A 19,980-nucleotide genomic window follows, 5' to 3' on the forward strand; every position below is an offset into this window, starting at 1 on the left:
GCGCGGAGAGGGCCGGGCCGGGCGCGCGGGGCCCGACGGCGCGGAGGGAGTGCGCGCCCCGCAGCCCCTGCGCCGCGCCCCCCGGGCATGGGGCGCGCCGCGGCCGCCTGAAGCGCGGGCCTGGCCCGGCCGCTTCGGGCGCTGGCCGAGGAGCGGCGCGGCCCCGGGTGCCCGCGCCGGAGCGCTCGTCCCGCTCGCCCCTCTCGGCGCCGCCGCCGCCTGGCCGCATCCCCCGGGTGGCGGGCGGGAGGGCCGAGCGCGCGCGGCGCCGCGGCGGCTCCCGGGTTGTCGGTCCCGCGACGGCGAGCGACCCGGGCGGTTCGGCGCGCGCGGAGGTCCCGGAGGAGGACTGGAGATGTCCGGGCCGGGCCGCCTCCTGCTCACGTACCTGTTCCCGGCCCTGCTGCTTCACGGTGAGTGCCGCCCAGCGCGGGGGGGGGGGGGAGCGGCCGGCAGACGTGCCCCGCGGGGCCGGGTCTCCCGCGCCTGGAGCTCCTGCCTCCCGGCTCCCCCGCCGCCCCCGGTAGGGCCGGTCCGAGCCCGGCGTCCTCCTGCTCGCCCTTGTCGGAGGCGGTTTTTCCCTAGACGCCGAGCCCCCTCTTCCCAGCCGCGCCCCGAGCTATTTTGTGACTGGACTTTTCTTTCTGGAGGGGTGCAAGCGCTCACACACACACCCCTTCTGGCCCCCGAATCTGTGGCTTCAAGTCCCCGGGAAAGTTCTTATTCGCACCGTTGGATTTTCAGGCTGTAGGCTGTCGGGGAATCGCAGGCTTTGTAATTCTTTTTGCAAAGTGTCAGCGTGCAGGAGAGGCACTTGATGTGGTCCAAGTTTTTATGGGGCTGTAAAGAGAAACTATGATCTTGTAAGGGGAAAAACAGTTCTGGGCTCTCTCTGCCCTTCTGAGGACTAGTGTTTGTTGAAGGGGTGGTGATGGGGTTTTCTCCCAAGTGGACTGGATGCAGTTTCACTGAGCAGGGGACTTATCGTGGCCAAGGTGTACTAATTAAAACCAGTCTCCTCGGTTCTCCGGAACTTGACTCCTTATTACTCTCGTGCTCTGGCTTGGTCGTTTCGTTTCTGTGCTTCATGTGCCACATTTTCTCAGGGGCTCTAGTAAACCCTTTGCCAGAAAACATCAGCGCTTTTAAGAGCTCCAGAAATTGACTGAGAAAAATAAGACAGAATTGTATGGGGTCACCAGGACATGTTTCTGTGGTTAATTGGTGTGGCTAGTCAGGACAGGTGATGACAGAACAGTGTGCTGACTCAGATGTCCTGAGCTAACTTTCCCTTGATGGTGGACATCAGACATTGCAGCCAAGTGTCTCCACCAGGAGCATGACTCTCCTTCCTCAACACCCACCCGGGCAACCCCAAACCTCCCCAGATGAGATCAGCACTCTCAGGGTGCTCAGAGTTTCTGGGCAGGAAGGACCAGTACCAAGGGGAGTGTCAGAATGCATTATAGCAAGCACTCAGCATCAGCCTTTGATCCCTACACTGGAGAAAAGGGGAGAGACATCAGTGCCCAGCACTGTAGGAGCCTTAGGGGTCTTTCTTTAGGTTCCTGCTCTGGGACACAGCAGAGCTCCCAGAGCCTTGCAGACAACCTGTGGGGTGGGACTTGTCCTGCCTGATTGCCAAGGTGCACTCCGAGCCTGGGTGATCCCAGACTTTAAAAGTCAGGATGGAAGACTTGCAGTTCTAGGGCCAGAGAAAGAAGGTATAATTATAGGGCTGCACTCCTAGGCCCATCTGCTTAGAATTACAGAGCAGTTTTAATCTTTGGCTGAAACATGAAACAAATCAGAGCCAATGAGCAGATCAAACAGCAGCTGCCACACACACCAGAAAAAAGAGGGCAAGAGAGATGAAACAGGGAAAATTGTCCCCTTAAAAAAAATCTGTTTTAATATCTGTGAGGTAAAATGATAATATGATCACGTCACTTCAAAGTTAAAACTTACTTTAAGTTTTGGCATAAACAAATTTTTACATAAAATCATTGCCTTCTAGACTACAAAGACAGCCCTCTGAGATGTGGCCTGGGCCAACTCAGACAGCTTTTATTGACCTTTTTTGAGAGGTGAGTGTTGTAATGAGACTTCACCCCCAATCCAAGCTGGGATATAATGGCTGGTAACAAGAGCCCAAGTATGTCCTTAGTGAGGTTTGAGTATGGCCTCCAATCTCCAGATTCTAGTTTGAGTTGACCTAAAAATTCTCTGAGATCTAGGAAGGGGGATTTACCAAGACCTGTAGTAGGCTCTGGACAGAGCAGCGTGGAGGGGATGGAGGAGGGCTATTACACATGGTGGTGGTAGGATAGTAGGGGCCAGACCCTGTGCCTGTGTGCATGTGTGTGCACGTTATGCACACTGTGTACATGTATGTGATGAGGAGATAAGATAAAAAAGGAAGTTTGCAAGGTTTAATTGGATGATAGGGATAATCCTATAAAAAGTTTTCCAATTTCAAAATGAATTTGTCATGGCAAAATTAACCCTGAAGTTGTCCGAAGATGTACTTCAATCCAGCAGTACATATTGGAACTCCAATGTTAATAACAGGGAATAGTTATTCAGTGTATAAATCCTCAGGATTTCAGAAAGCCTTGTTATAATTTGTTAGGATAATGTAAAACACCAGGAAAGAATTGGGTATTCACCCTTTCCCCTTTTCCTTTCAATTTTTAATTGAGTGAAGTAGTTTTATCAGAAAATTGGATATTAAATGACCTAACTCAAAAGAATACCTTGATGAGTGTTTACTACTTGATAGTTAATGGTTTTGCTATGATCTTAAAAATTCTGTAGTAACAGATGGACCTGGATCATATATTTTAGTAGCAGTTGTGTGAAGGAAATTACCTGAAATATTTTAGAATGACTTGATGATTTTTTTTCTGGTAAATAGGCATTTTATTTTGCTAATGATAGAATGCCATTTGTCTGTGGTATCAGTGAGTAAAAACAAATTATCTAAGCTTATGAATGTATTTGTGACAAACATTAATAAGCTTAGTTTCAGGCATCATTTATTAGTTACTTGTAACAAGTCACTTTAATAAGATTAATAAGTGTCTCCATGAAGATTTTGTAGGAAGATGCTATAGATTTATGATATTTGGCATACAATCTTTGTTCAATTGGTTGGTTGCTTTTATTTCTACTCTACTCAGGTCATAAATCTCCCCCAGGTTCCATTGATGAGTAAATCAGACAAGACTCCAGCCTGTTGTTTATTTTTTAACATGGTAAATGTAGTGTAAGGCCCAAGTTCAGAATTTGATGGTGTAAAAATGTGCATGCCAGTTTTATTTCCCACCCCTTCAACTTCTGAAAACAATTGCATTTCTTAATCCAAATAAAACCTATTGAATGTCATGAAGGTATGCAGCTGGAAAATGTCCATTATCACTGTTTTCTTTACTTAGATGAAAAACCACAAAAATCATTCAGCTTCAGAAACACAGATTAGCCTGAGGTATGCCAGAATAAGTGGTGCTTTAATGCACAGCAAAGTGCTAATTCTCTTTGCTAATGGAAATGTTTGGTTTTAACTTTTGGAGCTGATGTTTAGAGAAATGTTCTATTCTCCAATGCTGTCTACTTTGATAGAATTCATTGACTTTTTCTGAAAGGTGAAAATATCTTTTGATTCAAGCATGTTCTATTAAAACTTTAAATGTTAAAAAGCTATAGATTACCAAATGATAAACAACAAAATGTGAGAAAACATTTAAATTGGGTTAAATAGAAATCTGTGAAATATCATTTTGTTGAAGACAGTTTTTGTAATCAAGAGAACAATTTCTGCACCCGTTGCCTCTTAGTCATAAAATGAAATCTTGAAAAAAATTATATGACTCACCTGTACATAACAGGGAGCAAGAACATTAGAACGATGTTAACTATTCTCTAAGAAGTAAATTAACTAGCTTCCAGCATGTGACTAAGCCATGGTCACTCCTTTTCTCCCTTCATGAGAAAAGAGCTAAGATATGTAACTGTAATTGCATACTGTTTAGTGATGGACTGATGGCAAGTTGATAGACTCAATCAAAGTAAAGCATGAAACATTTAAGACTAGAAATATAAAAAGATGTAGTGGTTGTATACATCTACTTAAAGCTTGGTGGCAGAGAAAACTTCAATTAAAAACCCACCATCATTGTCCAAGCATGACCTCACACTGTCAAGACTTTTGAGCACAGGTCGTTGCTGAGTTCTCTCCAATTTGGGAGTAAACTCTCCCGGAAAGTTATGTGATAGTTATACAGGCTAGAGAAAGGGTATGGTGCTACCCTGAAATTGTTAATGGTCTTCTTTTCTGTCCGGGTTTTCCAGTTTCGTTCATTCAGCTAACCATTCATTCAATAAATAAGTTTATAAAGCCCTACTATGTGGCAAGTGCCACTGCTTACTCGGGATAGGGGTTGTGAGAAAGCATTCCCCTACCCTTGAAGTGTTCGAAAGAATATATAGGGGTGAGTGAGATAGGCTTATTGTAAAGCCCCAGAGTTGGGAGGATGGCATACTGCAGTTGCCTGCAATATTTTCCCTGCCAGGGGTCCCAGCACACCACACCAGATCCACACTGACACCGACATGCACACACCCTGCTTACACACACTGTGCACACACACCATACACACACTGTGCACGCAGACCATATGTGCGTACACGCACTATGTTATCACACACTGCACTCACCATACCCAACACACCCAATGCACACACTGTGAACTGTGCTAAAGAACATGGGTTCAGCAGCAGCAGTAAGTTAGAGACCCAGCACACAAATGTTCCAGTCTGGATTCAGCCCCAGTCTCTGGCTGGGGACTATGGCATTAGAAGGATAGTAGATTACCACATTTTCAACTAAAACTAGATGGAGCCAGGAACTTGAAATCTTTATTGTATTTCCTGTAAAGAGAAAAGCTTAAAGGTCAGCAAAAGTAGTTCTCTTAGTTTTATCTAAAATACAGTAAATAAAAACAAAAGCTTGGTAAACACAGGTTGTAAAATCCAGTGTGTTGGCGATACACACTTGTTTTTATTCCAAAACATGGAAAGCTGTGCTGGAGTTTATCTAGCAGCATCCACTTCAAAGCACACATTTACAGTAATGACTGCTTATTTAATTGGGCAGGGCAATTTCATGGCTAAGTAATTACCTGCATTTAATCTAATCAGTCACATTTTATCTGCTTCTCGTTATTTAAGTTGTACTACCTGCTCCCCCATTCTGAATTAAGAGCACTTTCTCTCTCTGATTACCAAAATAATACATGTTATATTGTCTAAAATAGCCCAAACTCTCTATCTAGCTAGAGACAACCATTATTAATATTTTGACATAATACTTATTCACCCTTTTTTTGGTAAAGCAATACAATAGAGAATAAAATAGAGACCAGCCTGATCAAAGATTATTTCAGTCCCAAGTGTGCTTGAAAATTGTTTTCTTCCCTTTTAAATTTTATTGTGTGTAAAACACTTTTGAAACTATTGGTTCTCAATCTAAATAACAGGTGGAAAGCTGTGGAATAGATCTAGATAATTCAGAATTTTAAAATACTATTGAAAAATCAGGAACTTGGAACTTCTGCTTCACTTTTACATTCAAATGTCAACAGTGGTCTGTGCCTCTAACCTTTCTTGACTAATGACTTTCATAAATCCAAGAAGTCCCTTCAACCCTTCTGTCTCCCTCTCCCTTCAAAAGGCTCTGGTCCCTGCCAAGGCACCCACTTGCTTATTGAGAACACCATGGGTTTTGGAATAAACTGGAATGTGGACGACTGCAGCAGAAATACTTGTCTCCTTTGAAAGTTGTGTTTAGGACTTCACTGCATGCATTCAGTGCTGTAACTCTGGTGAATTCAGTGATGTAAACAACCACCTGGCCACATAGGCCTTGTATTTAGGGCTTATATCTCTATAGAATGGTCAACCCTTTGCTTCCTTTCACTTCCAGAAGTCTTATATTTTTCAATATATTTTATTTGATAACACTTGCAATTTTCACTCTCTGAACAGCAGACTGCTACAGTTATGATATCTTCAAGATCGCTCTGCAGTCATTTAGGATTACTGTTGCAGAGTGCTTTATTTCTTGGGAGTAAATGGCTCATACACACACATCATGCACATGTGCACATGCATGTGAATAAACCCTTCAGAGCCCCAGGATCTCATTTATTTCTCTGGAAGTGGCAATCTATAACACTGTTCCCAAAGTCCTTCAGGAATTAATGTTTTTAACAGGTTAACATTTTCCTTCCAGAGTCTCCATTTTTCCTCTCACACTCACTTGAAAAGAACTTCCCCCTAACTATAATACTATTATCTGGACTTGGGCCACGGACACCTGATGTTGGAGGCCTATTATAGTGAAGTCATTTTGATAAACTTATTTGCATTCCATGGGCAGGGGACATGGGAAAGTGCTATGGAGTGCTTCCAGTTGGGTTGGTATCACCAACTGGCTGTTTATAGAATACTTCACATTAAAGTCTGCATCTCTAGTTACTTTTTCCTGTACCTTTGTAGAAACTAGCATATGATAAATGAGATAACAAATGCGTAAAGTGAGTTGTTGAGTGTTATACAAACATCAATTACTATAACCATTATTATAATTATAACATATATATAATTATAACATAATTATGAAAAAGGTGCATATTAGAAGACTTATCCAAATCTACCTTGAAGACTGAAAAGTCACAGCCACTTTCTTACTGTATGGTTGTTGTTTCAACCTTTGAGATACTCTTTCCTTGGATTTAATTACAGCGAAATCTTAATGAATGGGAACCCAATTAACTCTTCAATTAACCAAGATGTCTAGAATCCTTAATTAACCAAAATGTCGATGTTATTTGTAAGTGTACTCATATGTATATACTTTTCCTTTCTTATGTCATAAGAAAAATAAGGAGGGACAAAACCTTTCCTAGCTTACTCAGGGTTGTTACCTGTTTACTCCAGTTCCTCTGTATCCAGAGTGCTGACCTACGGGGGCTGGTGTTCCTGAGAATGACTTTGAGTTAGTAGGAGAATCTGAGTCATCAAAGATCTGCCTTTAACTTACAATGGCAGAATTTTCAACAACCAAATATTGTGATTAGGAAACACTTTCAATTACACAAATAATCCAATTAAGTAGAGGTTTTTAGAAGTTATTATATATAATAAGCACACTTACTGTGATAAATAATAGGTGTACTCAGATAGGAACAGTTATTATAGTTAGTCTTCATGCTTGTGTATTGCATTGCTAAGTTCCAGGATGACTGATTTGCACAATTTAAGATGTTTTAAAGTAGGACTACAAATATTTTGCAAAAGTTTCTTTTAAGATACAGTGTAGACTCCAACTTAGTACACGTTCCAACTTTGCTTTCTCTTTTTTGCCCTCTGCACCTTCCTCCTTTCCTTTCTTTTAGTATGATTTCTTGATAATACCTCCCCCCTCAAAACATGCAAAAGATGGTGGGTACTGATCTAAGACTACAAAAAGGATTTACTGCTATTTGATAGGAGATCCTCTCCTCTTTCTCATTTATTCAGGTAAAGGTGATACACTAAGTCATTGCAGAAGTATCGTAATCAATCTTCCTACTTCCAGTCTGCTTTTCATCCTTCCAAAAAGGGGAAAAGTGATCTTTCCAAAGTGGAATTCTTATCAAGCCGTTACATTGCTCAAAGTCTTTTGGTGGTTTCATGTCAGTCAAATGTACACTTACTGTGACACACCTGGTGCTCTTGGTAACAACCCTACTTCTCTTTTGCTGCTTCCCCCTCCCGGATCCTCTCCAGTTCCTCCACCATGAACGTCTCCTGCCTGCATTCTTATGTTTGATTGTGTATCGTCTGCCTAGAACACATCTCCACTTCCTCCTGAAGCCACATATCCAAAGATGCATTCAGAACCTCTTTTTCTGTCCTTATGAGTTTTTATAAGCCTACTGGGGACCTGGTTCATCACTTAACTGAGACTCCCAGAAAGCATAATGTTTGTAGTTTATGCACCTAAACAGTGTTTGACCCTCAGAGCCTTCCTGGTGTTTGAATGAATGGGTTGCTAATTCCTGTTCCATATTTGGAATTGACACACTCTCCGTGATGCAGTGAACATGGGGTCCCTGGCTTGACCAGAAGTCTAAGGCTGGCCTCCTTGGAGGGCATCAAAGATCTGCTTTTTACTTACAGTGGCAGAATTTTCAACAACCAAATATTGTGATTAGGAAAAACTTTCAATTACACAAATAATCCAATTAAGCGGCATTTTTTAGAAGATATTATATATAATAAGCATACTTAGTATGATAAATAATAGGTTGATTCTGAGAAGGAAGACTTGGGATATAAAAATATAGCTGTTACCCTTGACCTCTGTGAAATTGAACTTGGTTCTTCAAATGACCTTTGAATTATCTGTCATTTAGTAGAAGTGGCACTCACAAGAAGGGAGTCCACATTTTCCACACCAGTGAAGCCAAGTAAGTATTGGAGATCACTGTCAGTAATTGATTGCAGACCTAAGAGACAGTTCTCCTACCTTACAGCAACTCCTGTTTTCTCTTGATCTATTTATCTATCTACTTTGACCCCTCAGAGTAATCAAGGTGGGTACTTCAAAGGAAAAAGGTAAAAAGGGGAACATGCTAACCCCATTTTTTTTTTTTACCTAGGGTGAAATCACACACCTAATGTGCGAACCATAAATCACTCTGTCCTGAGGGAACTGTGTGAAGGGTCGAGTTCCTCTCCACTCTGATGCTCTTCTGCATTGATAGTCTTGCCTGGTTCACGGGTTTTCAAGTAAAAGCAGTAGCAGGGACCCACCTGGTGACACAAGGGGTTAAGTCTCAGCACTATGAAGCAATCCAAAGCTACTGCAGCACGAGTTCCATCCCTGGCCAGAGGGATGACCTACATGGCGCAGCAGACTCTCCTGTTGAGCCTGCTGCTCCCCTCAACATTGTATTTCATCTGTCCACCTGCACTGCTCCCCATTCTGTCTCTGGTGAATCCTCTCACCCCCTCACACCTCTGACCTGTACCCCAGTTCTTGTATGTATAAATAAATAAGCCTTAAAAAAAAAAAAAGCAGTAGCAAAATGGAAATTTGACTTTAGAAGCCCGGAATAACTTAATCTTTTGTCTGATTTCTGATGATTTGCATTTTGGTGGGTTTGGGATCTTACTTCTTCCACTCCTGGTTAAAAAGCATACCTGTAGGCTTCTTCCTGTGTGAATCCAGCCTTAAAGTACATGCATATGATCACTACTTCCTCTTCCTCTGCCTTCAACTCCAGCTTCCTCCCCAAGCCCTCCTTCATCATCTCTACCCTTGTTCTTTGACATCCAGGCCAGTGAGATTGAAATACTCTCAAGGTCAGAAAACTTACTTTATCTTTTATCCTTCAGGCTCCTAAAACTTTGACAGTAACAGTGTATAGGTGTTAAACTGAGTAGAACTTGTCGACAACCACAGAGTCTGCTACTTTGGGTCCCACCCTCTTCTATATCAGGGTGACCAGTTAATTTTGTCTACAGGCCCCTTGTCTAAAGTCTGAACTCAGAGTGAGCCTAGCTCTGGATAACTTTTCACATTATTCTAACTTTGCTATTAATTTTGAAGGCCTTCTTGAGGCCAGTCTAAAACCCTAGTCATTGTTTAAAATAATTGCTGCTAACATTTAATAAAAAACATGTGCCAGACATTGTGCTAAAGAACTAATCCTGACACCAATACTAATAGGTAGGTAGTGGTATCCCCTCTTTATAGAAGGTTAAGTGATTTATTTTTGGTCACAAAACTAAGTGTATTTCATCGATTGTAAGCATGTATTTTTTTTTTTTTCTTAAAATGTTGGTAGTGGATGTGCATCTAATGGCCTATGGGAGCATGAGAGGAGCCATGATGGATGGATGACACTGGCTTTGGCTGTGTCTACCTGGACACAGCTGCTCATACTGTCATACGTTACTTCTTTTACTTACTTTCCTGGTGCTCTGTATCTTGAGTTTAGTTACACATAGGCTGGTTTTGAAAATAGAGTAAATGTTTGAGCCAAACATGCTTGGTTTTTCTCTCTATAACTCACTTATAAATTAGACTCTCAGCACTGTGAAACCACTGAATATCAGACAGGTCTGGTAAGAGAGAAGTGGAGTGTGCTTGTCACTTTAGTGAGGCAAATATTTATCATGGGAGGGGTAATTAATTCCATATTTTCTCACATAACTTCAATCAACTGCTTGGAAAGGAAGATAATCACAAAGAGATGAGCCTCTGTCGTATTTTATTATGGAGATACGTGCAAAGCAAAGGGACTACCAGGCGCATGTGATGGCACTGTCTTGTCAAGAAGAGCCGAGATGCTGCCAAATCACTAAGTAGATTAAAAAAAAAAAAGGTCAGTGCAATTGGAGGCTGTTGTGCATGATTCATGGGTATCTCAGAACTGTTGTCAGGACATTGTGTCATCATTTAAATGCAAGTGTTTTTGTCACTGATAATAATATAATGATGCATCTTAACAATCATTGAAGTCTTGAAACAATGAAGTTCATTAAGTAGCAGATCCAGTTTTGAACTCAAGCAGCCTGGCTTGGAGATTTCACCTAGATCCACTGCCTCCTGGCTTTTATTATCTTCATGGGAAAACATTTGCAGGGTTTAAAGGAGTTTACAAATCAATTTTTGGAACATAGCTTGGTTAATAGTGAGTGATGGCTGATTAATGAGTGTCACACTTAAAGCAGAATCCTCTCCAGCTTCCCATGCCTCATGACCTGAATTGGTATGTATTTTAAGTTAGCCACATCATAATCAATCACACAACTGACCCACCAGACAGCAACTTGTATTGTGTTTCAGTCCCTGATTTCTAATGGGAAAAATTAGAAATGCTTCCCATCATCAAATAAGTCCAACTATTGGGGTTGGCAGAGGTACAGACTATTTCCCTGTTCTTACCCCTGTTTCAAAGCTGAAAGAGATTAACACAGGTGTCATACAAATGGGGATTGAAACATCAGAATCATGATAAATAACTCCATTAGAAGACAGTATAGATATAGATCCAGATTAGGCGGCTAATAGTTCCCCTCTAAATTTTTCAAACTTTGAGGCTAGGGGAACTGATCAAAAATGTGTGTAAACAGCCTAGTTTTGCAAAAGAAAGAAAAATGACCAACTCAAGCATGCTGTTTCCTGCTCCATCGCACATATACACCACTACGCTGGGGAGGCTTAAATGCGGAATAGGGAGAGGGTAGCTGGGATCTCATTCTGGGGAAGTGCTGACCCTCATGGAAAGTATAGGTCACAGGAGAGGGGTTCTCCCTAATAACCACAAGCGTTAATGTCAACACCACTGGGCACAGACTGCCGATCTGTATCATTTTCTTTGTTCTGGCTCAGATTCAAATCACATGATTGGACTGAGGGGGGTTGGTGGTGAGGTTGCATTTAATTTGAACAGGGCACCATCATCTTGTTTAGAATCTCTTTGCAGTTTTCATTTAGTTGAATTATTCCCATTCCATTGGTATCTTTTCCAAATTCCATTTCATTTTACTTAAGATTTGCAAGAATAAAAGCAACCTACTTTTCTACTTGGGAAAGCCTAGAGAGATTCCAAATCTCATTGACTGCTGCCAAAGACATGTGATAAAAGATTAGTTTCACCCTCTGGATCCTGGCAAATACCTGAATTATTTCACACATGTCAAAATGTTATCAACCCCTGCGTCTGAGCTTCTCTACTAGATTTTTATCATGTTATTGTAAGTCACTATATTCTGGGTCTATTTTTTCATTTTCAAATAGGCCATGGTTTATGTATGAAGTTTCTCAGGTATTGACCTTAAAAAATATATAATTACCTCCACATAGTTAGCATTCTAACAGGTGCATTTTAATTTATGTTACATGTATTTTGATTTTATTTGTGTACATTTGTCTAGTGTCTTTTTGCTGAAAACATAGTACAGCCACAATAAAACCTACTGATTTATTAATTACTTCAAGAGTGATTCACAGAGGAAGCTGGGCTTTCAGATTAATACCTCATTTGTTTGCATTGCTTTCTTCTGATCATGAGGCTGGCTGCCTGTATAAATTTTGGCCAACCTAAGCTATTTATTCCTAGTTTCCTTTTACCCATGGAAAATAAAAATAAGCTTCTTGTAATTACCCTTAATTGTAAACTCTATAATGTATGTTTAGTTTGTCACCAACTCTGTTGGAACGAGGAACTGGAAAAATGTCACAGTCCCCCCCCCGCCTCATTGTTGAGCAGATGTAAGATACACAAATCTTTGCTGGGCAGCTAATTGGAGGTCATTGATTTGGATACCTAGAGAAGCAGAAGATGCATGGCTTGATGTGAGCAGGTAGGATCCACACTAGGCAGCAGATCACAGCTGGGAGTCTTTTGAGGTGCTCCCTGAACAACTCTCCAGCTTTGCCCTGATCAGTGATGCTCTCCCTTTCTCATCTACATGTGCCATGCACAAGTCTGTCCTTCCTAATGATGCCTTTCTTACCTCTCCCCTCAGTCCCATCTCCAAATCTAGATGTCGGCTCTCACTGATGTCCATTTTTCTCTTTTACAACCCCTGTTACATTCATTTGCCTCTACCCTACAACTGTGTGGAGATGCATGACCTTATTTGCCATTTCAGAGGTGCATGGAATTGACTCAGGCTATGCCAAGAACTAGCCATGTGACATCATGCAAGTCATATTTGTTATGTCCACATATCCCTGGACACTGTCCACTTTCAACTGAATCCTCTGAGAACAAAGACAGTGATAAAGCCAGTATAGTAGGGTGTGTTTCCTACACATTCTCTTCCCTGCTGAGAGGTGCTTCTCCAGCTTGATTCCTATCTGCCGCTAGCTTTCCTTTTGGTTAATTTCCATTTTTCTATTCCAGGGCTGGGAGAGGGGTCTGCCCTCCTTCATCCAGATAGCAGATCCCACCCAAGGTCCTTAGAGAAAAGTGCCTGGAGGGCTTTCAAGGAGTCACAGTGTCATCACATGCTGAAACATCTCCACAATGGCGCCAGGATCACTGTGCAGATGCCACCTGCGATCGAAGGCCACTGGGTATCCACTGGGTAAGAGGACCAGGACAGGAGGTGGCAGGGTGGGACCAGAGGGCATGTTTCTATGGAAGCTCCTTGGGGCTTCTCAGATGCCTAGACACTATATATATATATATATATATATACATGCCTGGCCCTCTGTATCTGTGTATCTGTGGATTCAACCAGCCATGGCTAGAAAATCCATGTAGTTAGATCTGTGGGGGTTGTGTCTGTACTGAACCTGTACAGATTTTACTCTCTTGTCATTATTCCCTAAACAATATAGTATGTTAACTGCACAACATTTACATTGTATTAGGTATTATAAGTAATGTAGAGATGGTTTAGGAAAGATGTGTGTAGGTTATGTGAAAATACAACACCATCATAGGTAAGAGGCTTGAGTATCCTCAGACTTTGGAATCCAGAGTGTCCTGGAACCAGTTCCCCTCAGATACGAAGGGAGGACTGTATGATTTAGATGTAAGTGATTTATATTTGTCTGAGTTCTAAATGGCAAGCAACTTTTTGAAATTCTGCTTAGTAAAGAAACAGCTCAGTGCGGTAGAAGTCTTAGCTAAAGCAGAGATGATACTGTGCCACTGTTCACCATGAGGTGTGAGTGAATGGGTCCTTGTTTACCAAACTGTGGGACTACTTGTGTTTAAAAAGAAACCATTAGCAAGGAAAATCAGGAGTCTGTGTTTCAACAACTCTGAAACGTGACTTATGAGTTTATGATGGTCCAGATATTATAGCCATGTTCTGGTAATTTAATATGGCTTCAGGGTTCTAATAGTAAATTAAAAGGTACTCAAACTACCTTTAGTAGCCAGGGCATAGTTCTTGGATTCTTTTCCAAGCTGTAGAGCTGAGATTTATCCATTTGAACACTGGCTTATCTTCCATTAGAGCTTTTAAAAATAGCCTAGAGACAGACCTGCAGATTTTATTCTACTCCTTAAATTGTTGAGAATTAACGAGGCTAACTGTGGGATCTGATCCTTCTACTGAGCAGCCTCCAGATACCTTAGGGAGGGATCAAGTGAATACAGAAAAAGACAAATTTTATAAGACGATGAAGACCCAGACTTTTTTCTTCTAAAAATGGGCTTTCTCAGAATAGCCAGATGATGGATCTTTGCATAGTCTTAATGTGATGTTCTTTTAAATAATTTATCGTTTTATTCAGCAAATATTTATCAAGTGTATACAAACATATACTGTGTGCCAAGAACTATTCTAGGTTCCTGTATAGGCTGTGAACAGAACAGACACAACCCCTTTTTTAGAAATTTTACAAATAAACACACAAAGTAGCACCCTGAAGAGGGGAAAACAACAGGTGCTAAAGGAGGAGACCAGGAGACCCTATTTTAGGATGGGGTGGGGTTAGGAAAGGCTACCAAAGAAGAGGACACTTGAGCTGAGATGTCCTTGGCTCTCCAAAGCCTGACGGAAGAGCTTTCCTCTGGAAGAACTAGCAAATGCTGGATTGGCAAAATCACTGACCCAGAGCCCTATACCTGGGCTGCAGTATACCAGGGAAGAACAACCCCCAAGAAGCCTGCGAGGAGGATAGGGCTTCAGGACATCTTGCAGGCCAGGTCTCATCATGAGTTTGGCTTTTAATCTAAGAGAACTAGAAAGTCATTGAAGAATTTTCAACAGCAACCATGCTTAAGGCATAATTCAACTTCATTAAAAGCACTTTGGCTGCTCCATGGAAAATGGATAGCAGAAAAAGCGATTTGGGGATGACCAATTAAAAGTCTGTTGCAACAGTTCTGGCTCCAGATGCAGGAGTCTTAGGTGAGGGTGGAGGTGGGGCTGCAATGGATTTGAGACATGCTGAGCCTTGGAGAAGGCAAAATCAACCATCATCAGTGTTTATTACATCAAACACTAAAATGATCTGCTTATCTAAAGTGATCTTATTACTTAAAAATAAGTGATATTATCAGGCATTAATCATTATTAGGCTCACACTAAACTTCCCTTTTCTTGATGGCAGGGGAATCCTGAGTCTCCTTTCACTCCTTTTTCATAGATGAGGGATGCTCAAAGCCTGGCTTTATATCCAAATAGTGTTATTTGACATCAGTGGACAATCTTTACCCAATGAAAGGTATCCACTCTGAAATAATATTGTTTCACCAGTTTATTAACTAAAATGTAGAAATGCTAATAATTTTGAGCAGTACTGGCCTTTGAAATTTCAGCCCTGTTGCTTGATTTAGTAGTGCTGGGTGGGTATGAAACAGATGTATTGTATATGATATATATGTATTCTATGTACTATATTAAATGTATGTATTCTGTATAATTTACTATGGACAGAAGCAGAGTTATAAGGTCAGAATTAATGAGATGGAAATCATGATGTCACTGAGAGTAGGATCTAGTGCCAGGTTGGGAATGGATAAGGTCTCTGGCCAGTGTGTCAAAGAAAAGCCCTGCCTTTCTCCTGTGGGCTGTGCTGCATGGATACAAGTCAGTTACACCCCTGGGAGGACTGTATTGAGTCAAAGCCCACTGAGCTCTCTGTGCTCTGTAGACACAGCCCAAGTGTCTTTGGCCTAGGAATCCAGCCTTTACCTAAGCCACAGGAAAAAAAAAAAGTTGTCATTTTCCGCAACACAAACAATAGAGGTGCTATTTCTGTTATGGTGGTTTTTCATTCCCTAATTCCCTTTTTGTTTTTCTGCTCAAAGAAAATTCATTTTGACTGGGTGAGGTTGAGGTTCTGATTGCCTCCAAGTGACACCTCCCCAAGAATAGCCTGTTTTAGGATAAGAGACATCGGGCACTGCCCTGCTCTGGACAAGGTGCACGAAATGGAAGTGTCCAGGAAGGCAACCTTTTTAAAACTAGCATCAGGGCACTTATTTTATGGGCTCGACTATGTTTTTCTTCCTACCAGAAAGAAAGAAATATCACTGTAAGTTGGGCCCACAGGTGAAAATGGGTATGGTGGGTTTCTGCTCTTTGGATTGTTCATAGAATGAATGAAAGAACTTCTGGGGTCAAGTGATTACTTAGCATAGGGGCTAGAGCTGGAATGTCCAAGTTCAGAGTCTGGCCAGAGCTGGGTGGTTATGTGACCGTGGTATGTTAACTAATTTCTTGTGCCTCAGTTTCTCTATGAAATGTGAATGATCATGGTACCTACCTAGTTCATAGCTTGCTGTGCGGATTCATTCAACTGGTGTTTATAAAGAACTCAAAACAGTGTCTGGCCCAGCATAGGCATTTTATTATGATTACTCTTACTACTGTAATGAATCTCTTCTTCCAGCCTGTGGGCTAAGGAAAAGTCTTCTTTCTCCTTTTCTTCTTCTTCAGCTGTGAAGTGAGGTCAGGCCCAGAGTTTATCACAAGGTCTTACAGATTCTACCATAACAACACCTTCAAGGCCTACCAGTTCTATTATGGTGGCAACCGCTGCACAAGCCCCACCTACACCCTTATCATCCGGGGTAAGATCCGCCTACGCCAGGCCTCCTGGATCATCCGTGGGGGCACGGAAGCTGACTACCAACTCCACAATGTCCAGGTCATCTGCCACACAGAGGCTGTGGCCGAGAGACTCAGCCAGCTGGTGAACCGCACGTGCCCAGGCTTCATCCCTGCCGGGGCCACCTGGGTACAGGACGTGCCCTATGACCTGTGGCGGGAGGAGAATGGCTGTGAGTGTACCAAGGCCATGAACTTCGCCATGCACGAGCTGCAGCTCATCCGCGTGGAGAAGCAGTACCTCCAACACAACCTGGACCGCCTGGTGGAGGAGCTCTTCCTTGGCGACATTCACACTGACGCCGCCCAGAGGATGTTCTACCGGCCATCCAGCTACCAGCCACCCCTGCAGAATGCCCAGGTACTTGCTGTAGCTGCCCACCCTGCAGCCTCTTCACCATTAAGTGAAATGGGTGACCCTGCGGGAAGGCATGTCAGATATCAGGGGGACCTCAGAGAGGGAGAGCTCTCGCTCTCTATTGGGGATGAGCAGAGAGGAGACAGCTCTGGGGCACAAATGTGGAGCCAGAGTCGGGCTACGGGTTGGCCACCAGCTTGCACTATGACATGGGCCTCTGATTTCCTTTCTGACTTGGGTGGTGGCAACGGAGTTGGTGGGGGTCGAGCTTGCTGTGGTTCAGTATAGCCATGCTTTCAGGATCTACTTAGGAACTTCCTAGTTCCTAGGGCTCGCTTCAGTTCTAATATTGTAGGAATCTCTTCTATGAATATGAGAGGAAAGCTTGAAGAAAACACGGAGATGTTTTCTAATCACAGTGGGGAAAGACAGTGGAATAACAGTTGTGTTCTCGATCCTGGACCAAAGGCCACAGAGGCCACAGCCCCTGTAAAGATCTTTGCTCACATGACACACCCTTACTGGTGATTTAGCTTTCTGTGGTTCCAGTTACAATCTTCCAAGCTCTGAAAATATTTATATACGGTAAGATATTTTGAGAGAGACAGACCACATAATACTTATTACAGTATATTGTTATAATTGTTCTATTTTATTACTAGCTACTGCCATTAATCTCATATTGTGCCTAATTTATAAATTCAACCTTATTCTAGGTAGGTGTATATAGGATATTACATGATATTTACAGGCTTCAGTGCTAAGCTGGGTCTCAGTATCAGTACGGGTGGGGGGATTCTTGGGACATGTCCCAGCCATAAAGGGAGACATCTGGGCAGCTTTCAGTCCTCACATGGACCTGTGAGGCCAATACCACCACCCTCTTATTCAGAAGAAGCAGAAAGGTTCAAGGGGTCCTGCCCAATGTCCCTTGGCTAGTGAGTTTCAGTACTGACATTTGAACCCCAAACTTTTACTGGACCCCACACTCTTTCCATTTGACTAAGTGAAATGTGAAGTCACTGTGATCAGAAGGGAAGACAGAGCGGGCAGGAAACAATTAAAACCTTATAATGTTCTTTTCTTGAATGATAGTCCAGTAATTATATTTGGAATTCACAAAGCATTTCCTTCCCACAGACTGAGACTCCATGTCAGCATGTAACTCGATCCTTCCCACCATGGGAGCTGGGAAGTTCAAGGCAGGGAGGTGTGAGGGCTCTGGTCACAGGGGGGCAGGATGGGCAGGGAGTTTTCCTGGAGGGGCTCCCTGACCATCAGACTGGCTTTTGTGGAATCCTCTGGAACAGTTTGGTGGTTTTTAATTTTTTTTTTTTTTAGTCCTTTGAGCTCATTCATGACTGGTGGAGATATCACAGGGTATTTCCCCTGCCAAAGACCACTGGTGTTATCTTCTTTTTATCTGTGTTATTGTGAGCTCGTGTAATGAAAGTCGCCTTTATTATAATTGTGGGAAATCTGCTGAGGAAGCTAGCTTGGCGGAGGCTGCTTCCTGTGGAATCAGCTTGCTGGGATGGTCCTAGCCCCCAGTGTGAGGTGAAGCAACTGAAGGCTGAAGGCCTGGACCCCACTCTCCCTGGGCGCTGCACTCTGGCTGTTCTTGAAGCCACTGGGGGGAGGTCCCCATGCAGAACCAGAGCCAAGTCTTCAGTGTTCCTTCTGTCTTTAAACTCCAGGCACCATGAGAACAGGGGAGTCAGTGCAGTAAGGGAGGGTGGCTTGCCCACCTCCATCCCAGGTCCCCTCTCAGGTCAGGGTGGAGTTCTGCCTGTCCATGCACAAAGATGGTTGAGGGGAGGTGGCTACAGTCTGGCTCCTGGGCAAGTGGTGTCTGGGGAGGCTGTAGTGGGAAAACAGATAGGAATTTTGGGCTTCCAGCTCCATCGTGGGGCGTTTCCAGTTGTTAGCATTGTCCAGAGTCAGCAAGCTGGCATTGATGCTGTAGCTAAACGACACTTCTGAAATCCCTAGTGTGAGATAACACTGGGGAAGGGGGGTTTACATGCCTTTGGCTTCCTTGGAGCATCATCTAGCCAACTTTTAACTGGCCTCTGTAATGGGAGGTAAGAATGTCATGAATAAAAATGGTGCATAGATAAGGCAGAAACCTCATGTGAGGCCAAGATCACCAGCCCCTGCCTCATGCTGAACCTTTTCTGAAATCTGCTAGGCAAGCAGAGGCCTTTCAGCCTGGCTCACCCTTCAAGAGAGACACTAATGAGCAACAAAACAGCCCAAACTTGGGAGCAGGAGGCGAGGGAGGGAGGAGGGATGGGAATGCAAACTGGGCGAGGAGGAGTTTGCCTGGGCTGGAGTCTGACTGCTCCCCACTCACCTGCTCCATCCCTGACCTTACACAAGTCATTTGCTCACACTCAGGTCAAATTCTGTTTCCTCGCCTGCAGATGCCCACTTGAACACTGTTAGTACTGAAAAAAAAATTAAAAAGGATTATGCATAACCACCTTTCTTTTCTTTCTCTCTACCCTCCACTCTTATACTGCTTGTGGTGAGGTTCTTCAGGAAGAAGCCTAAAAGGTAAAATTCATATTCCTGAGACTTGCAGCTCCAGATGATTCTCTCCTGTTCACACCCCTACTTCTCACGCTGGTCAGCGTCTCTCGCTAAACAGAGCCTGTCAGTGGGGAGAGCAAAGCCACACACTTGTGTCTCTTGAGGGAAAACTGTCTTGAAAGTGAGTTATTAAACATTGGCATGGGAATTAAAGATGACAGTTGTAAGACTGACCTTCTTAGAATTCTTATAAACAAAAAGTTGAAAAGGCTTTCCCCCCCTACACTGCAGTCTCAGCTATGGGGTGTTGGGCGTTTTGTGATGCCCAGCTGTAAAGCGTTTCCTCCCGTTTTCCCCTCTTTGCTCTCTATTCTGCTGAGGCAGTTGGGGAATATTAACCAGAATCTGATAAATGCTGGGCCTAACTCCCTGATTTAAGAAATACTAAGGCT

At 43.0% G+C, this 19,980-nt stretch overlaps 1 protein-coding gene across 2 annotated transcripts in view; it reads left to right on the forward strand.

Annotated features, from left to right (window-relative positions):
* The first annotated feature begins 292 nt into the window (after positions 1-292).
* The window catches only part of APCDD1 (APC down-regulated 1), a 34,511-nt gene continuing 14,823 nt past the window's right edge, over positions 293-19,980 (forward strand). Inside the window, exons 1-3 of one of the 2 annotated variants that reach the window (XM_037508847.2) lie at positions 293-413; positions 12,966-13,149; positions 16,465-16,996. In XM_037508847.2, coding sequence (XP_037364744.1) covers positions 356-413; positions 12,966-13,149; positions 16,465-16,996 — 774 coding nt within the window. In that variant the 5' untranslated portion in view covers positions 293-355. Of the gene's footprint in view, positions 414-12,965; positions 13,150-15,133; positions 15,248-16,464; positions 16,997-19,980 lie in introns of those variants that run through there. The other variant, XM_037508848.2, reaches the window with a different exon arrangement.

Source organism: Talpa occidentalis, unplaced genomic scaffold (assembly GCF_014898055.3).
Source record: "Talpa occidentalis isolate TD23 unplaced genomic scaffold, MPIMG_talOcc4v2.1 talOcc4.13, whole genome shotgun sequence".
NCBI classification, from domain to species: Eukaryota; Metazoa; Chordata; class Mammalia; order Eulipotyphla; family Talpidae; genus Talpa; species Talpa occidentalis.